Here is a 20,109-nt window from a genome sequence, read left to right as displayed (position 1 = left end):
GAAAAGAATTTTAGCTTAGGAAACAATCCCCATACTACCACACTGAATGAACATAATACAAAGAAAGATGTTGATATCGATTAAAACAATAAGTTTACTGTTAATCACTGCCATCTCTGATTTTTAGAAACTAAAATTCGATTTTTTCGCCATAACACTTTGCTGACGCCACCCTCCTCTAATTTGTTTAAAGAAATGCTTATGTAGTGACAGAACTCACGGCATGCCACAGACGGGGGTTGAGTGGGGACCTGTGGTCTGCACAGCTGTGTTGAGGGTCCGGCCACAGCCGCTGTGCTCACTGTGTGGCTGTATATTGGGGGTTGGTCCTGCTGTGTCCAGTGGCTGGCCCACAGTGCAGAGGTAGACTGTTCTGATACATGTAGTAAGAGACCACTGGGCAGCTGTCCATCTACAGATAATGGGACCAATACAGCCAAAGGCAACAGTTGGTCCACTAACCCATTAAGATAAATGACTTACTAGTGAGACAATCAGTTTACACGCTGCTTCTCCTCAGTTGCTCATACTAGCAGTTTAACATACCAAGCTACAGTCACTCAGAAGTTAGATTGGCAAAACTTTTAAATGTACTAAATTTGCTACTACGTCCATCAGATGGTGTTCGTAGGTCATATGCTATAGACTGGGCGGTAGGGGTAACATATGGTAAATATGATGACAGATAGTTCTGAAATGACCGGGGAAGGAAATTCAGAGAAAAATGGAGCACAATATTTGTCATATTACGAAGCTACTGCAGTAAAAATTTAACTTCCGCTAAAACCTTTATCACAGAATTGAAACTTCGGCCAATAGATTTATTTGATTCACACTGGCCAATGAGCACCCACACGAAACAGGTGAACATTAAATAGTACCTGACTGGGAGGCTCAACGAGTCTATGAGTATGATCAGTAAAATAAGCAGACACATTAAGTATATAATATATATTTACGCCTAAGTGCTGATCACAGGTTGTAACTCACTGAAATCAAGAATTTTGTTTCGTTACTGTGTTCAGTGTAATGATATTTATCAGACTGTGATTAGTGTGTGTGTGTGTGTGTGTGTGTGTGTGTGTGTGTGTGTGTGTGTGTGTTATATTAATGCTTAATAATTTAAATATAAGTGCAATGCACAGACAAAGGAACTATGCTACATATGCCAGTTGATGCAAGTTTGTATGCAGTGTGATAACCAGTGAAAAAGTTGTGGCTGGTGTTTGGACAATGTGGAATTTACAAGTGGTGCTTATGAAGCAAGTGTTGTGATGGAAAAGGACAAGTATTTCAAGAGCCGTGCAAACCATGCTGCACGTAGCAGTGGTATTTAATGGCAGTAACTGTTGGGAGAACCGTGTATCAAATGAGAACTATTGAAGATGTGCCAGTTTCTAGTTTCGCCAGTTGTAGTTTTGTTCTGTGTGTGTGTGTGTGTGTGTGTGTGTGTGTTGGTTAACGTTTGTGATTTCTCATGAAGAAACTGGGCAATGAATATACCATAGACATAGAAAGAGAGGCTTCATGTATATGCATGTAACGTGGATGGATACTTGTGTGAAGTGGTTGTCATGGTAAGCAATGCAATAGTGTACATAGCTTGACGCAATGAAGAAGATACTGGTTAGGTTTTGTGACATGCACCCTATTTAAGTTAAGAAGTGCGTTTGCCAACTTTGCTTCTAAATAATTCAGATAGAATTACATATTTAAAGTTAATGTGTAAATAATAGGCATCTTAAAAACATAGCTGTGGCGATAAGCAGTTTCATTCAACATTAATTTTCGTTTATAATTATGGGATACACTTCTGTAACAATAAAAATCAATGAGAAATGAATCACTGAGTGTACGGATTATTATCTGAAAGATATGAATTCCAGTTTTTGAAGCAGCTCAGTAAGTAGTGCATAAATATTCAGACATATCTAACAATAAAAGTAATTTATGATAATTACATGTCACTAACATTGCAGTGAGTATTTATAATGTGATATTTTGATAACAAAGAATAGAAGGATCTAAAGACCTCTTTCATTTTGACGTGGTTAGGAATGGACCAATAACTGGAACAGGTCAGATAAGGAAACCCCTAAGCTCTAGCAGAAGAAAACACTGCAGGACTAATCTTTACTAAAGCCACAGCAAAGACTGGTCAGTAGATATTTGACAGACCCTTCTCTAAGAGCCAAGAACGGAGTTTTCACACAAAAAGCGCCTTCCTTTGTGTGTTGCACAAGCTAGTGCACTGAAGTATGGCAATATCACGAGAAACAATAGACTAGAAGTGGGAAGGAAATGTGAAGGAAGACAGAGCATTATGCGGAACTGCCTGAAGCGGCAGAGCTGTTGTGAAACCCTGTCGCCTTTCTTGTGAGGTCGTCATGTGGTGTTTAAGAATTGTGTTTTTATATCACCTTCTTTAAGAGAGATGTTCCATATATGCTCCGATTGAGAATGACAACATTTTCCTTAGAGCATAGTAAACTTCAAAAATCTTATTTCTAATACCCCTCGAATACTTCGTTAGAGTTAATGAATTTTGTTACAGAACTTGTCAGCGAATCCCACATATATATCTAGAACGTAAAACGGAGATACACAACACTGTTGTACTGATATGGGTGTAGCGACTAATGTGACTGACTACTCCACTACCACGAATATTTCAAGATTTACAGAATGAGAAAATCACGATTGGGGAATTTATAATACGTTGCTGCCCACCTTGAACTGTGCTGCAGCATTCTAAAGTACACTATGTGATCAAAAGTATCCAGACACCTGACTGAAACTGAAATACAAGTTCGTGGCGCACTCTATAGGTAATGCTAGAATATAATATGGGATCAGCCGACCATTAGCCTTGATGACAGCTCCTACTCACGCAGGCATACGTTGAATCAGGTGCTGGGAGACTTCTTGGGGAATGCCAGCCCATACTTCATGGAGTGGTGCACTGAGGAGAGGTATCGTTGTCAGTCGGCAAGGCCTGGCACGAAGTTGGTGTTCCAAAACATCACAAGATGTACTGTAGGATTCAGGTCAGGACTCTGTGCCGGCCAGTCCATTACAGGGATGTTTATGCTGTGTAACCACTCCGGCACAGGCCGTGCGTTATGATCAGGTGCTTGATCAGGTTGAAAGATGCAATCTCCGTCCACGAATTGCTGTTCATCATAACCGCCTCCGAATTTTACTGTTGGCACTACACACACTGGCAAATGACGTATTCCAAGGATTCGCCACACCTACTCCCTGCCATCGGATGGCAACATTTTGTACCGTGATTCGTCACTGTATCCACTACAAGTACAATGACAGTTAGGCGGGAGGTGAAAAAACTAGGATTTCATGGTCTAACGGCTGCTCTTAAGCCACACATCACGAAGGTAAATGCCTGGTGTAAGAAGCGTAAGCATTGCACGATTGAGCAGTGGAAAAACGTTGTGTGGATTGACCAATCATGGTACACAATGTGACAATCGGATGGCAGGGTGTGGGTATGGCGAATGCCCTGTGAACGCTCTCTGCCAGCGTGTGTAGTGAGAACAGTAAAATGCAGAGGCGGTGGTTTTATGATATGGTCGTATTTGTCACGGAGGATGCTTGCACCCCTTGTTGTTTCGCGTGTCATTATCACACCACAGACCTACATTCATTTTTTAAGTGCCTTCTTGTTTCCAACTGTTCAAGAGCAGTTGGGGAATGGCGATTACATCTTTCAACATGATCGAGCACCTGTTCGTAATGCATGGGCTGTGGCCGAGTGGTTGCATGACTGTAACGTCTTTGTGAAGGACTGGCCCACACAGGGTCCTGACCTCAACGCTACAGTACACATCTGGGATATATTGGAACGCCAGCTTCGTGCCAGGTCTCACCGACCAACACCGATACCTCTCTTCAGTGCAGCACTCCGTGTAGAATGAGCTGCCATTCCCCAACAAACCATCCAGCACCTGATTGAACGAATGGTTGCGAGAGTGGAAGCTGAGATCAAGGCTAAGGGTGGACCAACACCACACCGAATTCCAGCATTACCGATGGAGGGCTTCATTGAATTTGTAAGTCAAATTCATCCAGGCGTCTGGATACATTTGATCACAGAGTGTATACAAGAAAATGGAAATCAGTAGTAGTGTATTTTACTGCGCATGCACATCTAATTAAACTTTGTGGTGGACATTGTAGGCCTGGAAGTACACACATTTATCGTCGTGTAACGTGGAATTTTGACTCGTCTCACGCTTACCTGGTGTCTGTCGGTGTCTCTGCAATCAGGCGAGCCAACTCCACAACTGTTTGTGGGTCGTTGACTACAGCCTCAGCCCAGCCCTGCGTCGCCATCACATGGAGCAAGTGGGCCTTTATGAAGGCGACGGCGGCCTGCTTCAGCCTGTTGGCGGAATGCCTAATCGCGATAACACCTGCAGCTGCCGCAGTCTCGACAGACAGCTGGGCGACCACCTGTTGCTCACAGTGCGCTTTCAGTACCGACAGGCCGTATACGTCGGCGGCGACCAGCAGCTTTGGGGCCATGCTGGGCAGCTGGGGCACCTGCAGGGTGTAGAGGTATGCCAGCACCTGGCGCAGCACAGGACCCTCTGTGTCCGAGATTACGAGTTGGCTGCTGCTAGCCTCTAAGGTGACGCGACGGAACATGTCCGCAAACACAGGACTCCTAGCGGCCAAGACAGCCCTATGAGCCACAAGCCGCGTGTCCCCAGCCAGCAGAGTCACCACAGCGCCGTCCCCGGCGTCCAGCAGAGCACCCAGATCCACGGCCGTGGCCTTCTCAGCCTCCTGAATGAGTCCCACTGTCAGCGATTCTGGAACACAGTTTCCCAAATATTTGAAAAAGTGGGAATGGCTGTCAGTCCAATCAATGCCACAATTTAAAGGCATTTCTAAAGCTACTATCAGGATAAAATTTACGCCCAACATAGATTATAGTGTGTAGATGAAGGAAATAATACTTTTGAAAATCTATTATATCTCCTCTTAAAACTTCCCTATTTGCTTGCACAAAATGTCACAGAAGGAATAGAGGCCTCTTTCTACAATTACCTGCTCAAAGTATCAAAATGAATATCTTGCACAAAACTAAGAGCATACATTGTTCAACACCCAGTCCCGATTTCTGCAGTTATTTAAGAAAACAATGATATTTCATGCCTGAATTCGGTATCCCTCTGCCCTTAACTGATATATCAGCATGTTTCTCTCCAGGAACTGATACAGGGGATCAAATAACTGCTCTCACAGTCAGGAATGACTTTCTAGAAACGTGACATAGAGGTGGCAGGCATAGCTAGATGGCAACTTCTGACATATTCCAATATGACAACACCCAACATTTTGTAGGGTAGTGGCATAACACCCCAATGGATAAAATTAAATTTTATGAGGAGTACAAATAACTGTGACTAATTGCGTTTCGCTCACAATACTAAATTATTTCTAAAAGATCATGTTTATAATGACTATTTCGCAACAGTTTGTAGCTATTACATAATTTATCATCAATAAATTTTTATTTTCAAATAATAGAAGTAATGAATGACAGAATGTGGTGCATGCTACAGCTTGTGAAACGAATGTATGAACTTCATCTTCCACACATAATCCTCTTGCTGCACACAATAGTTTTCACTTTGTACCATGATGGAGAAATGGAGACGTATAGATCACATATGCTTCAATATCTCATAAAATTTCTAGGAAATGACCAGAAATTTAGTCATCACTCACTTCATAATAATAGATGTAAAAATATTAAACTTCAACTCAACACTTACTATGTAATGGCTACTATTGTAGTGTAAGATATGTACAGTACTTTATTTTTATTATTATTTCTGGCACCTAGTCAGACACAAAGCGTTGGCAAGTTAAAATCGTTCGATTTCTGACACTGCTGAGGTAAGGAGTCCAGCAATCAAGTGATTCAGAAACAGTAAGTAGAGTGCACGAATTTTCACTTGATTGATTTTAAGTATAGGTGCAGGGTGAGGGTGACACAAGTGTCAATAGAGATAGAGGTGGTGTAGAGGAAACAAGTTTTGTAACAAGTGCATAACTTCATTGCAGACAGTTAGTTAACTTCCATTTCTGAGTAGTCTTAGACACAATGAGAAAGGCTACATCATTACAAATAAGAAGTACCAATTGTATAGTTACATTAGTCTGAGGTTTAATAAAACTTCTACAAAAGCTAAGTATCATTTATCTTTCATCACTTTCAAAACAAAAGTTTTCAAAGGAAATATTCTTCTTAGTGGAGTTTAGTTCATCGCTAAGGATGATGACTTGGTGTGTGTGTTTGGGTGTTTGGGTGGCTGGGAGGGGAAGGGGGAAGTGGAGCTCTAGCTAGTGCCTGTCTGCACTCTGGGATAATGCTCCCAGAAAGGTTGGGAGCCATTACTGTAGGGGGATATGTCAAAGCCAGTCATAGAGAATATGCCATCTTTTCAACACACATTCTTTCCATCATTTCGTATTTGATGTCACCCTACAAAATTGTTGCAGATGGAACTGATAACTGACCTTTGTTGTTGGAAGTTCCTCATTACAAGCTGTAAGTAGCGCTGAAAATAGTCACAATTCCAGTTACTACATTAGACGATCAGATTGATCCATTATATGACGTTTTAAATCACTATTATTTATTGCAGCTATTTTATATCAGCTAGCTCTGAAAATCTGAGAAACAAGGATGCTCTGGGAAAGACCACATTCCAGCTGAATTTGTCGAATCTGGAAGAATTGAAATTAGAAATCTGTTAAATACTCCCTTGTGTAACATATAGGAACAGGGGAAATTGCACTCAGACTAGAGAAACATTATACGATAGTTATTCTTGTCTAAAAAATCAAAAATTACCGAAGTCTTAGCTTAGTTGTGAATGCCACATCAAATAAAAGCTTCCTCTGTCTTCGAACAATTGACACACGATTATCAGAAAGTCAGTTTGGATTCGGACAAAAACCGAATAATCCAAGAAGGAGTAATATCTTTAAACTTAATTTTAAATTGTAAATAAATAGCTTTTGTAGGTATACAGGAAATGTTTCATGATGTAAAATGGCCAAATAAAGTTTGAGGTACAGAAGAGAGTAGGAATATGCATAGAGAGTGATATGTGGAAGCTGTATAAAAAAGGAGAGGACTTCTATTGGAGTGCACTCTACACACGTTCTACACATATTCATGAATGATCCTGGCAATACCGCACCGATTATTCCATGAGTGGACACTGCACACCACACAGTCTCCCGTTGAGGGTGAAGTGACATCCCGATCGCCAAATGCTGACTCTCAGTCCCCCAACTGTGCCAATTTCACTTGCTAAAGCATCCATCCAAATGAAAGTGGCCGACAACAACCTGGCGTGTTCGATGGGCATTCTAATTCCCATCGTGTCCCGCGCCTGTGGCATTGGACTGGATGAAGAAAACCCATTGAGTTCCCTCCATAGTCGCCAGATCTAACAGCTACAGACTTTTACTTGTGGGGAACTGTGAAAGATAACGTCTATCGACGTAAGCCACGCACGCTGGAGGAGATTACAGCGACATGTGCAGCGATCTCAACTGTAATAGTGACTGACATACACTCCTGGAAATTGAAATAAGAACACCGTGAATTCATTGTCCCAGGAAGGGGAAACTTTATTGACACATTCCTGGGGTCAGATACATCACATGATCACACTGACAGATCCACAGGCACATAGACACAGGCAACAGAGCATGCACAATGTCGGCACTAGTACAGTGTATATCCACCTTTCGCAGCAATGCAGGCTGCTATTCTCCCATGGAGACGATCGTAGAGATGCTGGATGTAGTCCTGTGGAACGGCTTGCCATGCCATTTCCACCTGGCGCCTCAGTTGGACCAGCGTTCGTGCTGGACGTGCAGACCGCGTGAGACGACGCTTCATCCAGTCCCAAACATGCTCAATGGGGGACAGATCCGGAGATCCTGCTGGCCAGGGTAGTTGACTTACACCTTCTAGAGCACGTTGGGTGGCACGGGATACATGCGGACGTGCATTGTCCTGTTGTAACAGCAAGTTCCCTTGCCGCTCTAGGAATGGTAGAACGATGGGTTCGATGACGGTTTGGATGTACCGTGCACTATTCAGTGTCCCCTCGACGATCACCAGTGGTGTACGGCCAGTGTAGGAGATCGCTCCCCACACCATGATGCCGGGTGTTGGCCCTGTGTGCCTCGGTCGTATGCAGTCCTGATTGTGGCGCTCACCTGCACGGCGCCAAACACGCATACGAACATCATTGGCACCAAGGCAGAAGCGACTCTCATCGCTGAAGACGACACGTCTCCATTCGTCCCTCCATTCACGCCTGTCGCGACACCACTGGAGGCGGGCTGCACGATGTTGGGGCGTGAGCCGAAGACGGCCTAACGGTGTGCGGGACCGTAGCCCAGCTTCATGGAGACGGTTTCGAATGGTCCTCGCCGATACCCCAAGAGCAACAGTGTCCCTAATTTGCTGGGAAGTGGCGGTGCGGTTCCCTACGGCACTGCGTAGGATCCTACGGTCTTGGCGTGCATCCGTGCGTCGCTGCGGTCCGGTCCCAGGTCGACGGGCACGTGCACCTTCCGCCGACCACTGGCGACAACATCGATGTACTGTGGAGACCTCACGCCCCACGTGTTGAGCAATTCGGCGGTACGTCCACCCGGCCTCCCGCATGCCCACTATACGCCCTCGCTCAAAGTCCGTCAACTGCACATACGGTTCACGTCCACGCTGTCGCGGCATGCTACCAGTGTTAAAGACTGCGATGGAGCTCCGTATGCCACGGCAAACTGGCTGACACTGACGGCGGCGGTGCACAAATGCTGCGCAGCTAGCGCCATTCGACGGCCAACACCGCGGTTCCTGGTGTGTCCGCTGTGTCGTGCGTGTGATCATTGCTTGTACAGCCCTCTCGCAGTATCCGGAGCAAGTATGGTGGGTCTGACACACCGGTGTCAATGTGTTCTTTTTTCCATTTCCAGGAGAGTAGTTGCGACGAGCCGGCCGTTGTGGCCGAGCGGTTCTAGGCGCTTCAGTACCGAACCCGGCTGCTGCTACGTTCGCAGGTTAGAATCCTGCCTCTGGCATGGAAGTGTGTGATGTCCTTAGGTTAGTTAGGTTTAAGTAGTTCTAAGTTCTAGGGGACTAAGGTCACAACATGTTAAGTCCTATAGTGCTTAGAGAGTTGCGACGACCGCTCGTCGTTCTGCTATGTGTATAGCCGTCGACTATGAACTTTTTAACACTTGAAGTAACCATATGCTGAGCTAAAGGTTGTGCAACATCTGTGATCGATTATTAAATGTAAAATAAACACATAAGTAATACATTTCGTTCCTTATGGTGTGTCTACATTTTTCTGGCGGGCTGTATATGAAGAAGAAAGAAAAAACATAAATTAGTTACGGAGTTCGGCGTGTACACATTTTATTCAGAATGTAAACGTCACTACATATATTCGGATTAAGGTTATGACATCTTCGGTGTGACTGCCGTCATAGGCAATGACGTGGCGCAGACGAATAGCGAAATTCTGCGTGACCCACTGAAGTGTCGGAACATAGATGCTGTCGATGACCTCCTGAATGTCTGTTTTCAGCTCAGCAATAGTCTCTGGGCTATTGCTGTACACCTTGACCTTAATACAGCCCCACAAAAAGAAGTCGATGTATTCAGATCTGGAGAATATGGAGGCCAATCGAGGCCCATGCCAGTGCCTCCTGGGTACACCAGAGCCAGAATGCGGTCCCCAGAATGCTCCTCCAGAACATCAAACACTTCCCTGCTTCGAAGTGGTCGAGCACTATGTTGTATGAATCACATCTTATCGAAATGATCGTAACTTTGGATAATCGTGATGATATCATCTTCCAAAACCTTTACGTACCGTTCGGTAGTCACCAAAAGAATATTGCACTGATTATTCCGTGACTGGAGACTGCACACCACACAGTGCTCCGTTGAGGGTGAAGAGACTTCTCGATCACTGAATGCGCAGTCTCAGTCCACCAAATGCGTCAATTTCGCTTATTGACGAACCCATCCAAGTGAATGTGGGCTTAACCGCGAAACGAAACCATATTCACATAAAAGTCCTGTTCGTCAATTCTGCAGACAACAGTGTAGGCGAAACACGACTGCTGTTCCATGGCCCTCGAGCTTAAAGGTTGAGAAGCTTGAATTTTGTATGGGAAAAGATGCAGGTCTTCAACAACTACATGTCGCAGTGCCTCCCAGTAGATTCCCAGCTGTTGTGCAGCTCGTCTGATAGATTTCCTGGGGCTGGTTTGAAACACAAGACTTGTTACGTTGATGTTTTCAGTCGTTTTCATCCTTTTTGGACGACCGACATTGCGAACACTGTCAGCAAGAGAGCTACCCGTTATCTCAAACTTTCGAACCATATTCTTTATTTTTAGCACACACGGACCGGTTGTCTTCAGCTTGATCTCGGTCGCACCACTTCCTTTGAGCCGCATTTGGTGTGCTATTGCTAGCGCAGCAGGCCTCCACAAGTGGTATATGTTCAGGTACATTGTACCGTGACGTTTTCTTGTGCACGTGGCCGACAACAACTCGGCGCACGCGCATGCACATACTAATTACCATCATCCCCCGCGGCCAAGCATGCAGTTTGAACGTCATAAAGCAAACCGTTCAGAATCTGTGAGGATTTCATTTCATGTAGGTCAATAATTGCACCCTCAAACTTCCTGGTAGATTAAAACTGTGTGCCGGACGGAGACTCGAAATCGGGACCTTTGCCTATCGCGGGCAAGTGCTCTGTCGACTGAGCTACCCAACCACGACTCACGTCCCGTCCTATGGGCTTCATTTCTGCCAGTACGTCGTCTCCTACCTTCCAAATTTCACTAGCACTCCTGCCAGGAAATTTCCTATCAGCCCACACACCACTGCAGAGTGAAAATTTCTGTCGGGAAACATGCCCCAGGCTGTGACTAAGTTACGTCTCCGCAATATCCATTCTTACAGGAGTGCTAGTCCTGCAAGATTCGCAGAAGAGCTTATGTGACGTTTGGAAGGTAGGAGACCAGGTCCTAGCAGAAGCCCAGAAGACGGGACGTGAGACCTGCTTGGGTAGCTCAGATGGTGGAGCACTTGCCCGCAAAAGGCAAAGGCCCCAAGTTCTTGTCTCAGTCAGGCACACAGTTTTAATCTGCCAGGAAGTTTCATATCAGCACAGAGTGAAAATTTCAGTCTCGAAGTGTCACCCAAGTTTCCTTCCTGATTTCGATCGTAACCATGGTGTTGTTGTTGTAATGGTCTTCAGTTCAGAGACTGGTTTGATACTGCTCTATCTGCGTAACCTCCTACATCTCAAAGTACCGACTGCAATCTACATCCTTCTGAGTCTGCTTAATGTATTCATATCTTAGTGTCCCTCCAAGGTGCTCTCCAGTACTGAATTGGTGAGTGCTTGATACCCCTAAACATGTCCTACCAACAGATGCCTTCTTCTAGTCAATTTGTGCCATAAATTTCTCTTCTCCCCAATTCTATTCAGTACCTCCTCATTAGTTACGTGTTATACCCATATAATCTTCAGCATACTTCTGCAGCACCACATTTTGAAAGCTTCTATTCTCTTCTTGTTGAAACTACTTATCGTCCATGTTTCACTTCCATACATGGCTACACTCCATACAAATACTTTCAGAAACGACTTCCTGACACTTAAATCTATACGTGATGTCAACAAATTTCTCTTCTTTTGAAACGCTTTCCTTGTCATTTCCAGTCTACATTTTACATCCTCTCTACTTCCGCCATCACCAGTTATTTTTCTCCCCAAATAGCAAAACTCATCTACTACTTTAAGTGTCTCGTTTGCTAATCTAATTCCCTCAGCCACAACTGATGTAATTCGAATACATCCCATTGTCGTAGTTTCACTTTTGTTGATGTTCATCTTTTGTCCGCCTTCTGTCTGTTCTACTCGACTGCTCTTCCAGGTCCTTTGCTCTCTGAGAGAATTCCAATGTCATCGGCAAACCTCATTTTATTCGGATTTAAATTCCTACTCTGAACTTTTCTTTTGTTTTATTTACTGCTTGCTCAATATGTAGATTGAATTACATTGGGGACAGGCTAAAACCCTGTCTCACTCCATTCTTAACCACTGTTTCCCTTTCATGCCCCTCGGCTGTTTCAACTGCCATCTGGTTTCTGCACACATTGTAAATAGCCTTTCTCTCGGTGTATTTAACCCCTACCACCTTCAGAATTTGAAATAGAGTATTCCACTCAATATTGTCACAAGGTTTCTCTAAGTCTACAAATGATAGAAACGTAGGATTGCCTTTCCTTAATAAACCAAATAACCGTAAACATACGCCAGTGTATTGCATCTTTCACCTTAGACAAATACATTTTTTTCAGCTTAGGAAGGCAAGAGTCAATGATGAATGAAAAACAAGCACAGTACTGTTATGTCGTCCGTCAGTCCCTCCCGATGGGGATCGCACACCACACAGCAATACTCCAGAATAGAACGGACAAGCCTGGTGTAAGCAGTCTCTTTAGTAAAACTGTTGCACCTTCTAAGTGTTCTGCCAATGAATTGCAGTCTTTGGTTTGGTCTACCCAAAACGTTATCTATGTGATCCTTCCAATTAAGGTTATTTGTAATTGTAATCCCCAACTATTTAGTTGAATTTACAGTCATCAGATTTGAGTGACTTATCGCGTAATCGAAATTTAGTTGATTTCTTTTAGTACTCATGTGAATAACTTCACACTTTGCTTTATTTAGGGTCAATTGCCACTTTTCGCAGCAAACATATGTTATCTACATCATTTTGCTGTTCGTTTAGGTCATCTGATGACTTAACAAGACGGTAAACGAGAGCATCATTTGCAAACAATCTGAGAGAGCTACTCAGATTGTCTCCTATGTCGTTAATATTCTTCAGGAAAAACGGAGGGAAAAATTTGGAAGTTTGTGGTAAGGTCTTATGGGACCAAACCGCTGAGGTCATCCGTCCCTAAGCTTACTCGCTATTCTATCTAACATAAACTAACTTACGCTGAGGGCGACACACAGACCAATGCCCGAGGAAGGACTCGAACCTCCGACGAGGGAGCCGCGCGGAGCGTGACAAGGCGGCCCAAACCACGCGGCTACCCGGCTCGGGAACAACAGATGGCCTATAACACTTCCTTGGGGAACGCTGGATATTGCTTCTGTTTTAATCGATGACTTTCCGTCTATTACTACAGACTGTGATCTTACTGAGAGGAAATAACGAACCCAGCAGCACAATTGACGCTGTTTTCCATAATCATGCAGTTTGGTTAGATGACGCTTGTGAGGAACGGTGTCGAAAGTCTTCTGGAAATCTAAAGACATGGAATCAATTGGACATCCCCTGCAGATAGCATTCATTACTTCTTGAATAGTTGTGTTTCGCAACGATTGACTATGTGTCAATAAATCGTTTTCTTCGAGGAAACTGATAATGTTCGAACACAGTATATGTTCCAAAACCTTACTACAAATGGACGTTAGTGACGTGGGCCTGTACTTTAGCGGATTACTCCTACTTCCATTTTTTGGTATTGGTGTGACTTGAGCAATTTTCCAGTCTTTAGGTACAGAACTTTCTGTGGGCGGGTGGTTGTTTATAATTCCTAAACATGGAGCTATAGCATCAGCATAATCGGAAGGGATCCTGAGTGGGATACAATCTGGACTGGAGGCCTTACCTTTATTAAGTGATTTAACCTGCTTGCTACACCGTGGAACCGAGCGAGCTGGCGCAGTGATTAGACACTGGACTCACATTCAGGTGGACGACGGTTCAATCCCGCGTCCGGCCATCCTGATTTAGGTTTTCCGTGATTTCCCAAAATCGCTCCTGGCAAATGCCGGGATGGTTCCTTTGAAAGGGCACGGCCGACTTCCTTCCCCATCCTTCCCTAATCTGATGAGACCGATGACCTTGCTGTCTGGTCTCCTTCCCCCAACCAACCAACCAACCTACACCGTGGATGTCTACTTCTATGTTTCTCATCTTGGCAGTTGTTCTTAATTGGAATTCAGGAATATTTACTTTGTCTTCTTCGGTGAATTAGTTTCGGAAAACGTGTTTAATAATTCTTGGTGGCATTGTCATCAATGAGTTCACCGTTATCGGGCAGTGGAATTATTGATTTCGTCTTGGCACAGGTGTGCTTTACGTATGAGCTATCGCTGTCCATTTTCACTGTCAACTGTCCTCAGTGCCAGTGATTGGCCGCAGAGTCGCACTGCTGCAGGAGGATCACCTGTTTCTGGAGGTGAGCGGTGCGCCAAGTCTTAATACAATGGAAAGGGGTTGCTTGGAAGAAAAGTGCACTCTCGTCTACCTCTCGCTAAAGCATTACTAAAGGTGGCGTTTGGACATTTAAGCTGCTGATTCAGAACAGCTGACACCATGAACTTGCCTTCCACATATAGGCAGTATTGAAACTGGTGTAGATACAGTCGCAAGTTCGAATCCTGCCTCGGGCATGGATGTGTGTGATGTCTTTAGGTTAGTTAGGTTTAAGTAGTTCTAAGTTCTAGGGGACTGATGACCACAGATGTCAAGTCCCATAGTGCTCAGAGCCCTTTGAACCATTTTGAAACTGGTATACCGAATCACTGCATACACATATACATATCTTTCGTGCATTGCCTGTTGGCTTTCCCTTTCACAAATTTGTAACCACACAGAAAACGTTTATATTTGATGTTCTGTCAAACATTTCGGTAGTTATGTCACTTTGTACGTATATCCACACACGACTTTCAGTGCTTACTCATTAAATGTTGGTGTCGTATGTCTCCCTGTAGTCGCCACGCCTACAGGATAGCTGGCAGGCTGATCCCTGCAGAGGACAGAGAGCTGAACCTCACCGTGGTCGTCGAATTGCATGCCAAGACAACTTGGTGGCCAAGGAATCAGGGTTTAAAAGATGGTTTTGCTCTAAATGCAAGTCCGTCTGGAGACTACACACCCTGTTCCTCGATGCTCAAAAACTCGGTGATGTTTTCACAATTCTTCTCTTACTTTCGTTTCGGCCCCAGGCCATTGCTTCAGTATCTTTCTTTCGTCACTGTACATTATACTGTTGTGTGTATTTTGTTAATTCACTACGATTTATCTATAATGTCTGGTCTCACTTCAGAATAACGAAAGACGTCTCTCCTGTATGCATTTTACATCTGTTTGTTACCAGATTTTTCTGACACAAAAATTAAAGATTTCTGAGACACAAATTAAAGATTGATATGATTAACTTAAATTGTATAGGCACTTAAGTATTTTGCAACCATATATACTTTTTTCAGTTTTTATGTATCTTGTGTACTTCACCGTCATAATTGTACGAAAAAATGGACTACGCCTGTCACTGTAGACTTTCATTTCGCCTCTACGCATCCACCCTTCAATACCTGATCTGCTGCCCATTGAAAGGTACATTTTCAATTTCTTGCTTTTTCCGTATGTACTTGCAAATAATAACCGATCTAAAAAGTACGACCACTAACAGCCATAATTATTAGTCTGCAAATGACGCAAGTACTGATATAATACTGTTTAGTACTCTGTTCTCACTCGCCAATAGAAATATTTGCACTTATACCCACTACACCATGCATGTCTACATGCAGGAAAGTGTCCGATCTGTACGTATAACTAACTACACACACTAAGCATTTGAATGTTATACGCTGAAAGGTCTCTGTTGGATTCCTTTCATGTTAATTTCTTAAATCTTTTGTCATTTACAGCATACATTTCACTTCAAAATTTACTGTGGTGTATCTGACTCTACCTGGGAGCAGACTGAGCAGTGGAACGTGTTACTTTTACACACAATCAAGAACGATCTGTCACACTACTACACTTTAAAACACAGTTTATATGTAATTCATGTCACACAGTCTCATACGGAACCTACATCCGCTTTCTTTTATATACTGTATATGATAAGAAACTGTCATCCCCCTTTCCTTCTGTGTGAAAAGATGAATGAGCAAATGTATTTCTAGTTGCATGCTTGATGGTAGAAGGTCATTGTCGGAACAAGTAGCTACGCTTTCTAAAAGCAAAGAGGTTTCTATTCTTAGTATGGTCCTGTCCATCCCTTGTCATGGTGGTATAGGAAGCTGCCTCACTGGTCACTTCCGTTTTGTATCTGGAAGCACCCTTGGTAGGGGCCCAGTGCAGTCTGTCCGCGGTGAGCGTCTAAAGTGGTGAGATCTCCGGCTAAGCGATTCCCTGCTAAGTCCGTAGGACAATGGATGTCTTAAGTTCAGCCTAACTGAAAATTTAATCACCTTTATTTCAGGTTTAGATCTAAAATATCTAATGTTGTCTTAAATTGCAATGCAGTGTAATTCGAGTGTGAAGTTCGGACTATCTTCCAGTAGTTGCTTTGTCACTACTTTGTGAGTAAAGTGGAACCACGTGTTGATCAGTAACTCTAACTAGCATCATCAATCTAAAATGCGAATGTGCGTGAGATTATAACGTCTCGTCTTGACAATATTTTTCAATATAGCGACTGTTCTTTATGTTCAACCCACTTGGGGTGTACTTTGTGAGACCAGTACCACGTGCTTATACAATTGTTTGACCTATCAGGTTAATAGTAAGACGATAGTAACCACTTCGAGGTTTTTCTTTTGTAATTTGTGTTTCGAAGTAATTTATTTTAATTATCAAAATTATTGGGGAGTTACACTCTTTGTGTAAACCAAGCTGACCACGTGAAGAATGTAGTGTAATTATCAAAGTAGCCCTCAGCTATTCTTTTCAGGAAGATTTCACAGAGAGTTAGTATGAATTTAGTATATCAGTGTGTGGTAATTTCATGATGGACAGGATTGCGCTACGAACGTAACTTCTTTGGGTGAAAATTGAATCGGTTGGTTGTGGTTAATTTCCTCTTGCATATGTCTCAACGTTCTGCAGGTGTTATTTTATGAATGCAGTGTTGTATGCAGTCTCCCAATCTTGGCTCCATATTTGATGTGTTCTGTAAGATTACAAACTCACATTTTCACAATCCTAAATAAGGCACCAGTTTAGTTATGAATCAAGTTTAATATGCTAAAATTTTAACGGAACAATGATCAATGTTAAAATAAATGTCCAAATATAAACTGATTTATTTCTTTTTATTTAAATTTTTTATATATATATCGCTGGTTATCGTAAGATGACTACTAAAATATTATAATTAATGTTAATATGATTGGGAATTCGGTAAGCTACACTGGACACCTGTTGAAACAGTGGCTCAGTAATGCAAGGTTAACTTCCCCATATAGCTCACAGCTTTTAACCCGCTTTTATTGTCTTGAATATCAGCACCGCTTTCAGAACAAATTAATGCATCAACATTACAACACACTGAAGAACCAAAGAAATTTCGTGTAGGGCCCCGCAAGCACGCAGAAGTGCCGCAACACGACGTGGCATGGACTCGACTCATGTCTGAAGTAGTGCCGGAGGGAACTGACACTATGAATCCTGCAGGGCTGTCCGGCTGTCCCTAAATCCGTAGGAGTACGAAGGGGTGGAGATTTCTTCTGAGCAGCACGTTACAAGGAATCTCACTTATGCTCAACAATGTTAATGTCTGGGGAATATGGTGACCAGTGAAAGTGTCTAAACTCAGAAGAGTGTTCCTGGAGCCAGTCTGTAGCAGTTCTGGTCGTGTGGGGTGTCGTATTGTCGTTCTGGAATTGCCAAAATCCGTCGGAATGTACAATGGACACGAATGGATGCAGGTGACCAGACAGGAAACTTGTGTACGTGTCACCTGTCAGAGCCGTGTCCAGACGTATTAGGGGTCCCATATCACTCCGACAGCACACGCGCCACACCATTACAGTGCATCGACCAAGTTGAACAATCTCCTGCTGACATACAGGGTCCATGGATTCCGAAGGTTGTCTCCATACCTACATCCACTCGATACAGTTTGAAACTAGACTCGCCCAACCAGGCAATACGTTTGGAATCATCTACAGCCCAGGCGAGGCGCGAAGACTTTTGTCATGCTGTCATCAAGGGTACGCGAGTAGGCCTTCGGCTCCGAAATCCGTTATCAATGATTTTTTCTTGACTGGTTTGCAGCCTGACTCTTGTTGATGGCCCAGAATTAAAATCTACAGCAATTTGCGGAAGGGTTGCACGTCTGTTACGTTGAACGAAATGGTTGTACAGGAAATTCTCCACTTCATCGCTGCCTCGGAGATGCTGTGTCCCATCGCAACTGCGCCGACTATAACACCACGTTCAAACCCACTTACATCTTGATAATCTGCCATTCAAAGCAGCATAACCGATCTAACAACTACCCAAGACACATGTTGTCTTATACCGGCGTTGCCGACCGCAGCCCCATGTTCTGCCTGTTTACATATCTCCGCATTTGAATACACAGGCCTATACCAGTTTCTTTGGCACTACAGTGTAGATGACTCATCATAAATCTCTCTGTATACACAGACATACACGTTCTTTGCGTATTGCCTGTTGACTTTTTCTTTCATACATTTGTAACAACACGGGAAACATTTCCATGGTTATATATGTTTGTACATATATCCAGACATAACTTACCAGGCTTAATCGTGAATTTTCTTGCCGTATGTCTTCCCGTGAACGCATACGTACTTCTTTAAAAGCACTGTTCACAGTCAATTGTCTTCCTTTCGTAAGTAGTGTTGGATATAAGCAGACAAATGCACTATTTTTATTTCAGCCATGTTAATTACTTAAGGTTCGATTTTCAAATTGTGCCGAGTACTGTGCATGCGTTGCATTGTAATTCAAATAAACGAAGTGTTTGTATGTAAGTTCTCTGTAGTGAAATATTTTTCGTCATCAGGCCACACATGTGGCATGTGGGAAGCATGTATTAGCCTAATTTAGTAATCACACTTGCAGCGAAAGTTCTTGTGCTAAGCTGCTGGTTTCTGAAAATGTGAGCCGCAACTGTAAACAACAAACGTTCCAACTCGAATGGCATATCTGCTGCAATCATTGGATTTTGAGGCATTGGTATATCTTATCTTGCAATGTCCGCATTTAACATTGTGGTTTCAATGATATTATAATCTTTTTTTTGCAAAAAAAGTGATGCAATTGGATAATCGTGGCGGCTTAATGATTCGAAGAAGAATAACAGCCAAGCAAATTTCCAGCGGAAGGCCTGACAAATGAAGTGAATTTAATAATTTAGTTGAATTTTTAAGAACTTCATTCTGATTTATTGCAGTACCAGTGTATAGATATACAGTTGCTTCGCCCGATAATTTTGGTTTACATGCATATGAAAAGCTATGTTTAAGAATGTGTAGTTCACGAACGAACTACTTGAAATGAACTGTTCTGAGAAAGGAACTGTTTGAAGTGGACTTTCTCTTAGTGAAATATAGTTCGTTTGCTTCTTGTTTCCCCTACATATTGGAAGTTAGAATCTGTGTGAACGAATTTCTCCTCCCTTGAGAGTGAGTACAGCCGATTCCCAGGAAGTAAATGTCCTTCGTTCTGACCTCCTAATGGTGAAATGTGCGGACTACATCTGATTAGAAGACTGAAACCGTTCTGTAGTTTGTAGTCTCATTCGGCCTTTCTCCTTCCATCTGTTGTCAACATAAGGCAAAAGTTTCTGTGATGATTTGAGAGGAGCGAAGATTACTGTTAACTTTCTAGATTACTTAGCTTGTCATTTTTAGTTTTCTGCAGTTCTTCTTTTCTGGAGGTCTGATTCTTTGAAGATATAAATGTCACATCAGCTCCTCGCACTTGGTTTAAACCAAATACATTTTAAGATTGTGGTTGCAGCAAGTTTTTTACACAAATATATTTTCTCACATTGTAGTATACCATACAGATTTTTGATATTTCGCATTAACAAAGCCGAAATTAAACTGTTCGCACAAAAATACGTCCGATCACAGACATGCTTACGACTCTCTCACTCTGCAGGAATAGCAATATTCCAAAGGGTTTACAATTTTGGTTAACAAATGAATTCTTACTAGATTT

The 20,109-nt window shown here is 43.0% G+C and overlaps 1 protein-coding gene across 1 annotated transcript in view; it reads right to left on the bottom strand.

Moving 5' to 3' along the window:
• LOC126108331 (uncharacterized) overlaps positions 1-20,109 on the bottom strand; it is a 57,075-nt gene that overhangs the window by 27,874 nt on the left and 9,092 nt on the right. The window contains exon 2 of the mRNA XM_049913548.1: positions 4,259-4,835. Within this exon, the coding sequence (XP_049769505.1) occupies positions 4,259-4,835 (577 nt within the window). The remainder of the gene's footprint in view (positions 1-4,258; positions 4,836-20,109) is intronic.

Source organism: Schistocerca cancellata, chromosome 11, assembly GCF_023864275.1.
Source record: "Schistocerca cancellata isolate TAMUIC-IGC-003103 chromosome 11, iqSchCanc2.1, whole genome shotgun sequence".
Taxonomy (NCBI): Eukaryota; Metazoa; Arthropoda; class Insecta; order Orthoptera; family Acrididae; genus Schistocerca; species Schistocerca cancellata.
Note: the sequence above shows the minus strand (reverse complement) of the source record. Positions and strands in the feature narration are given on the sequence as shown.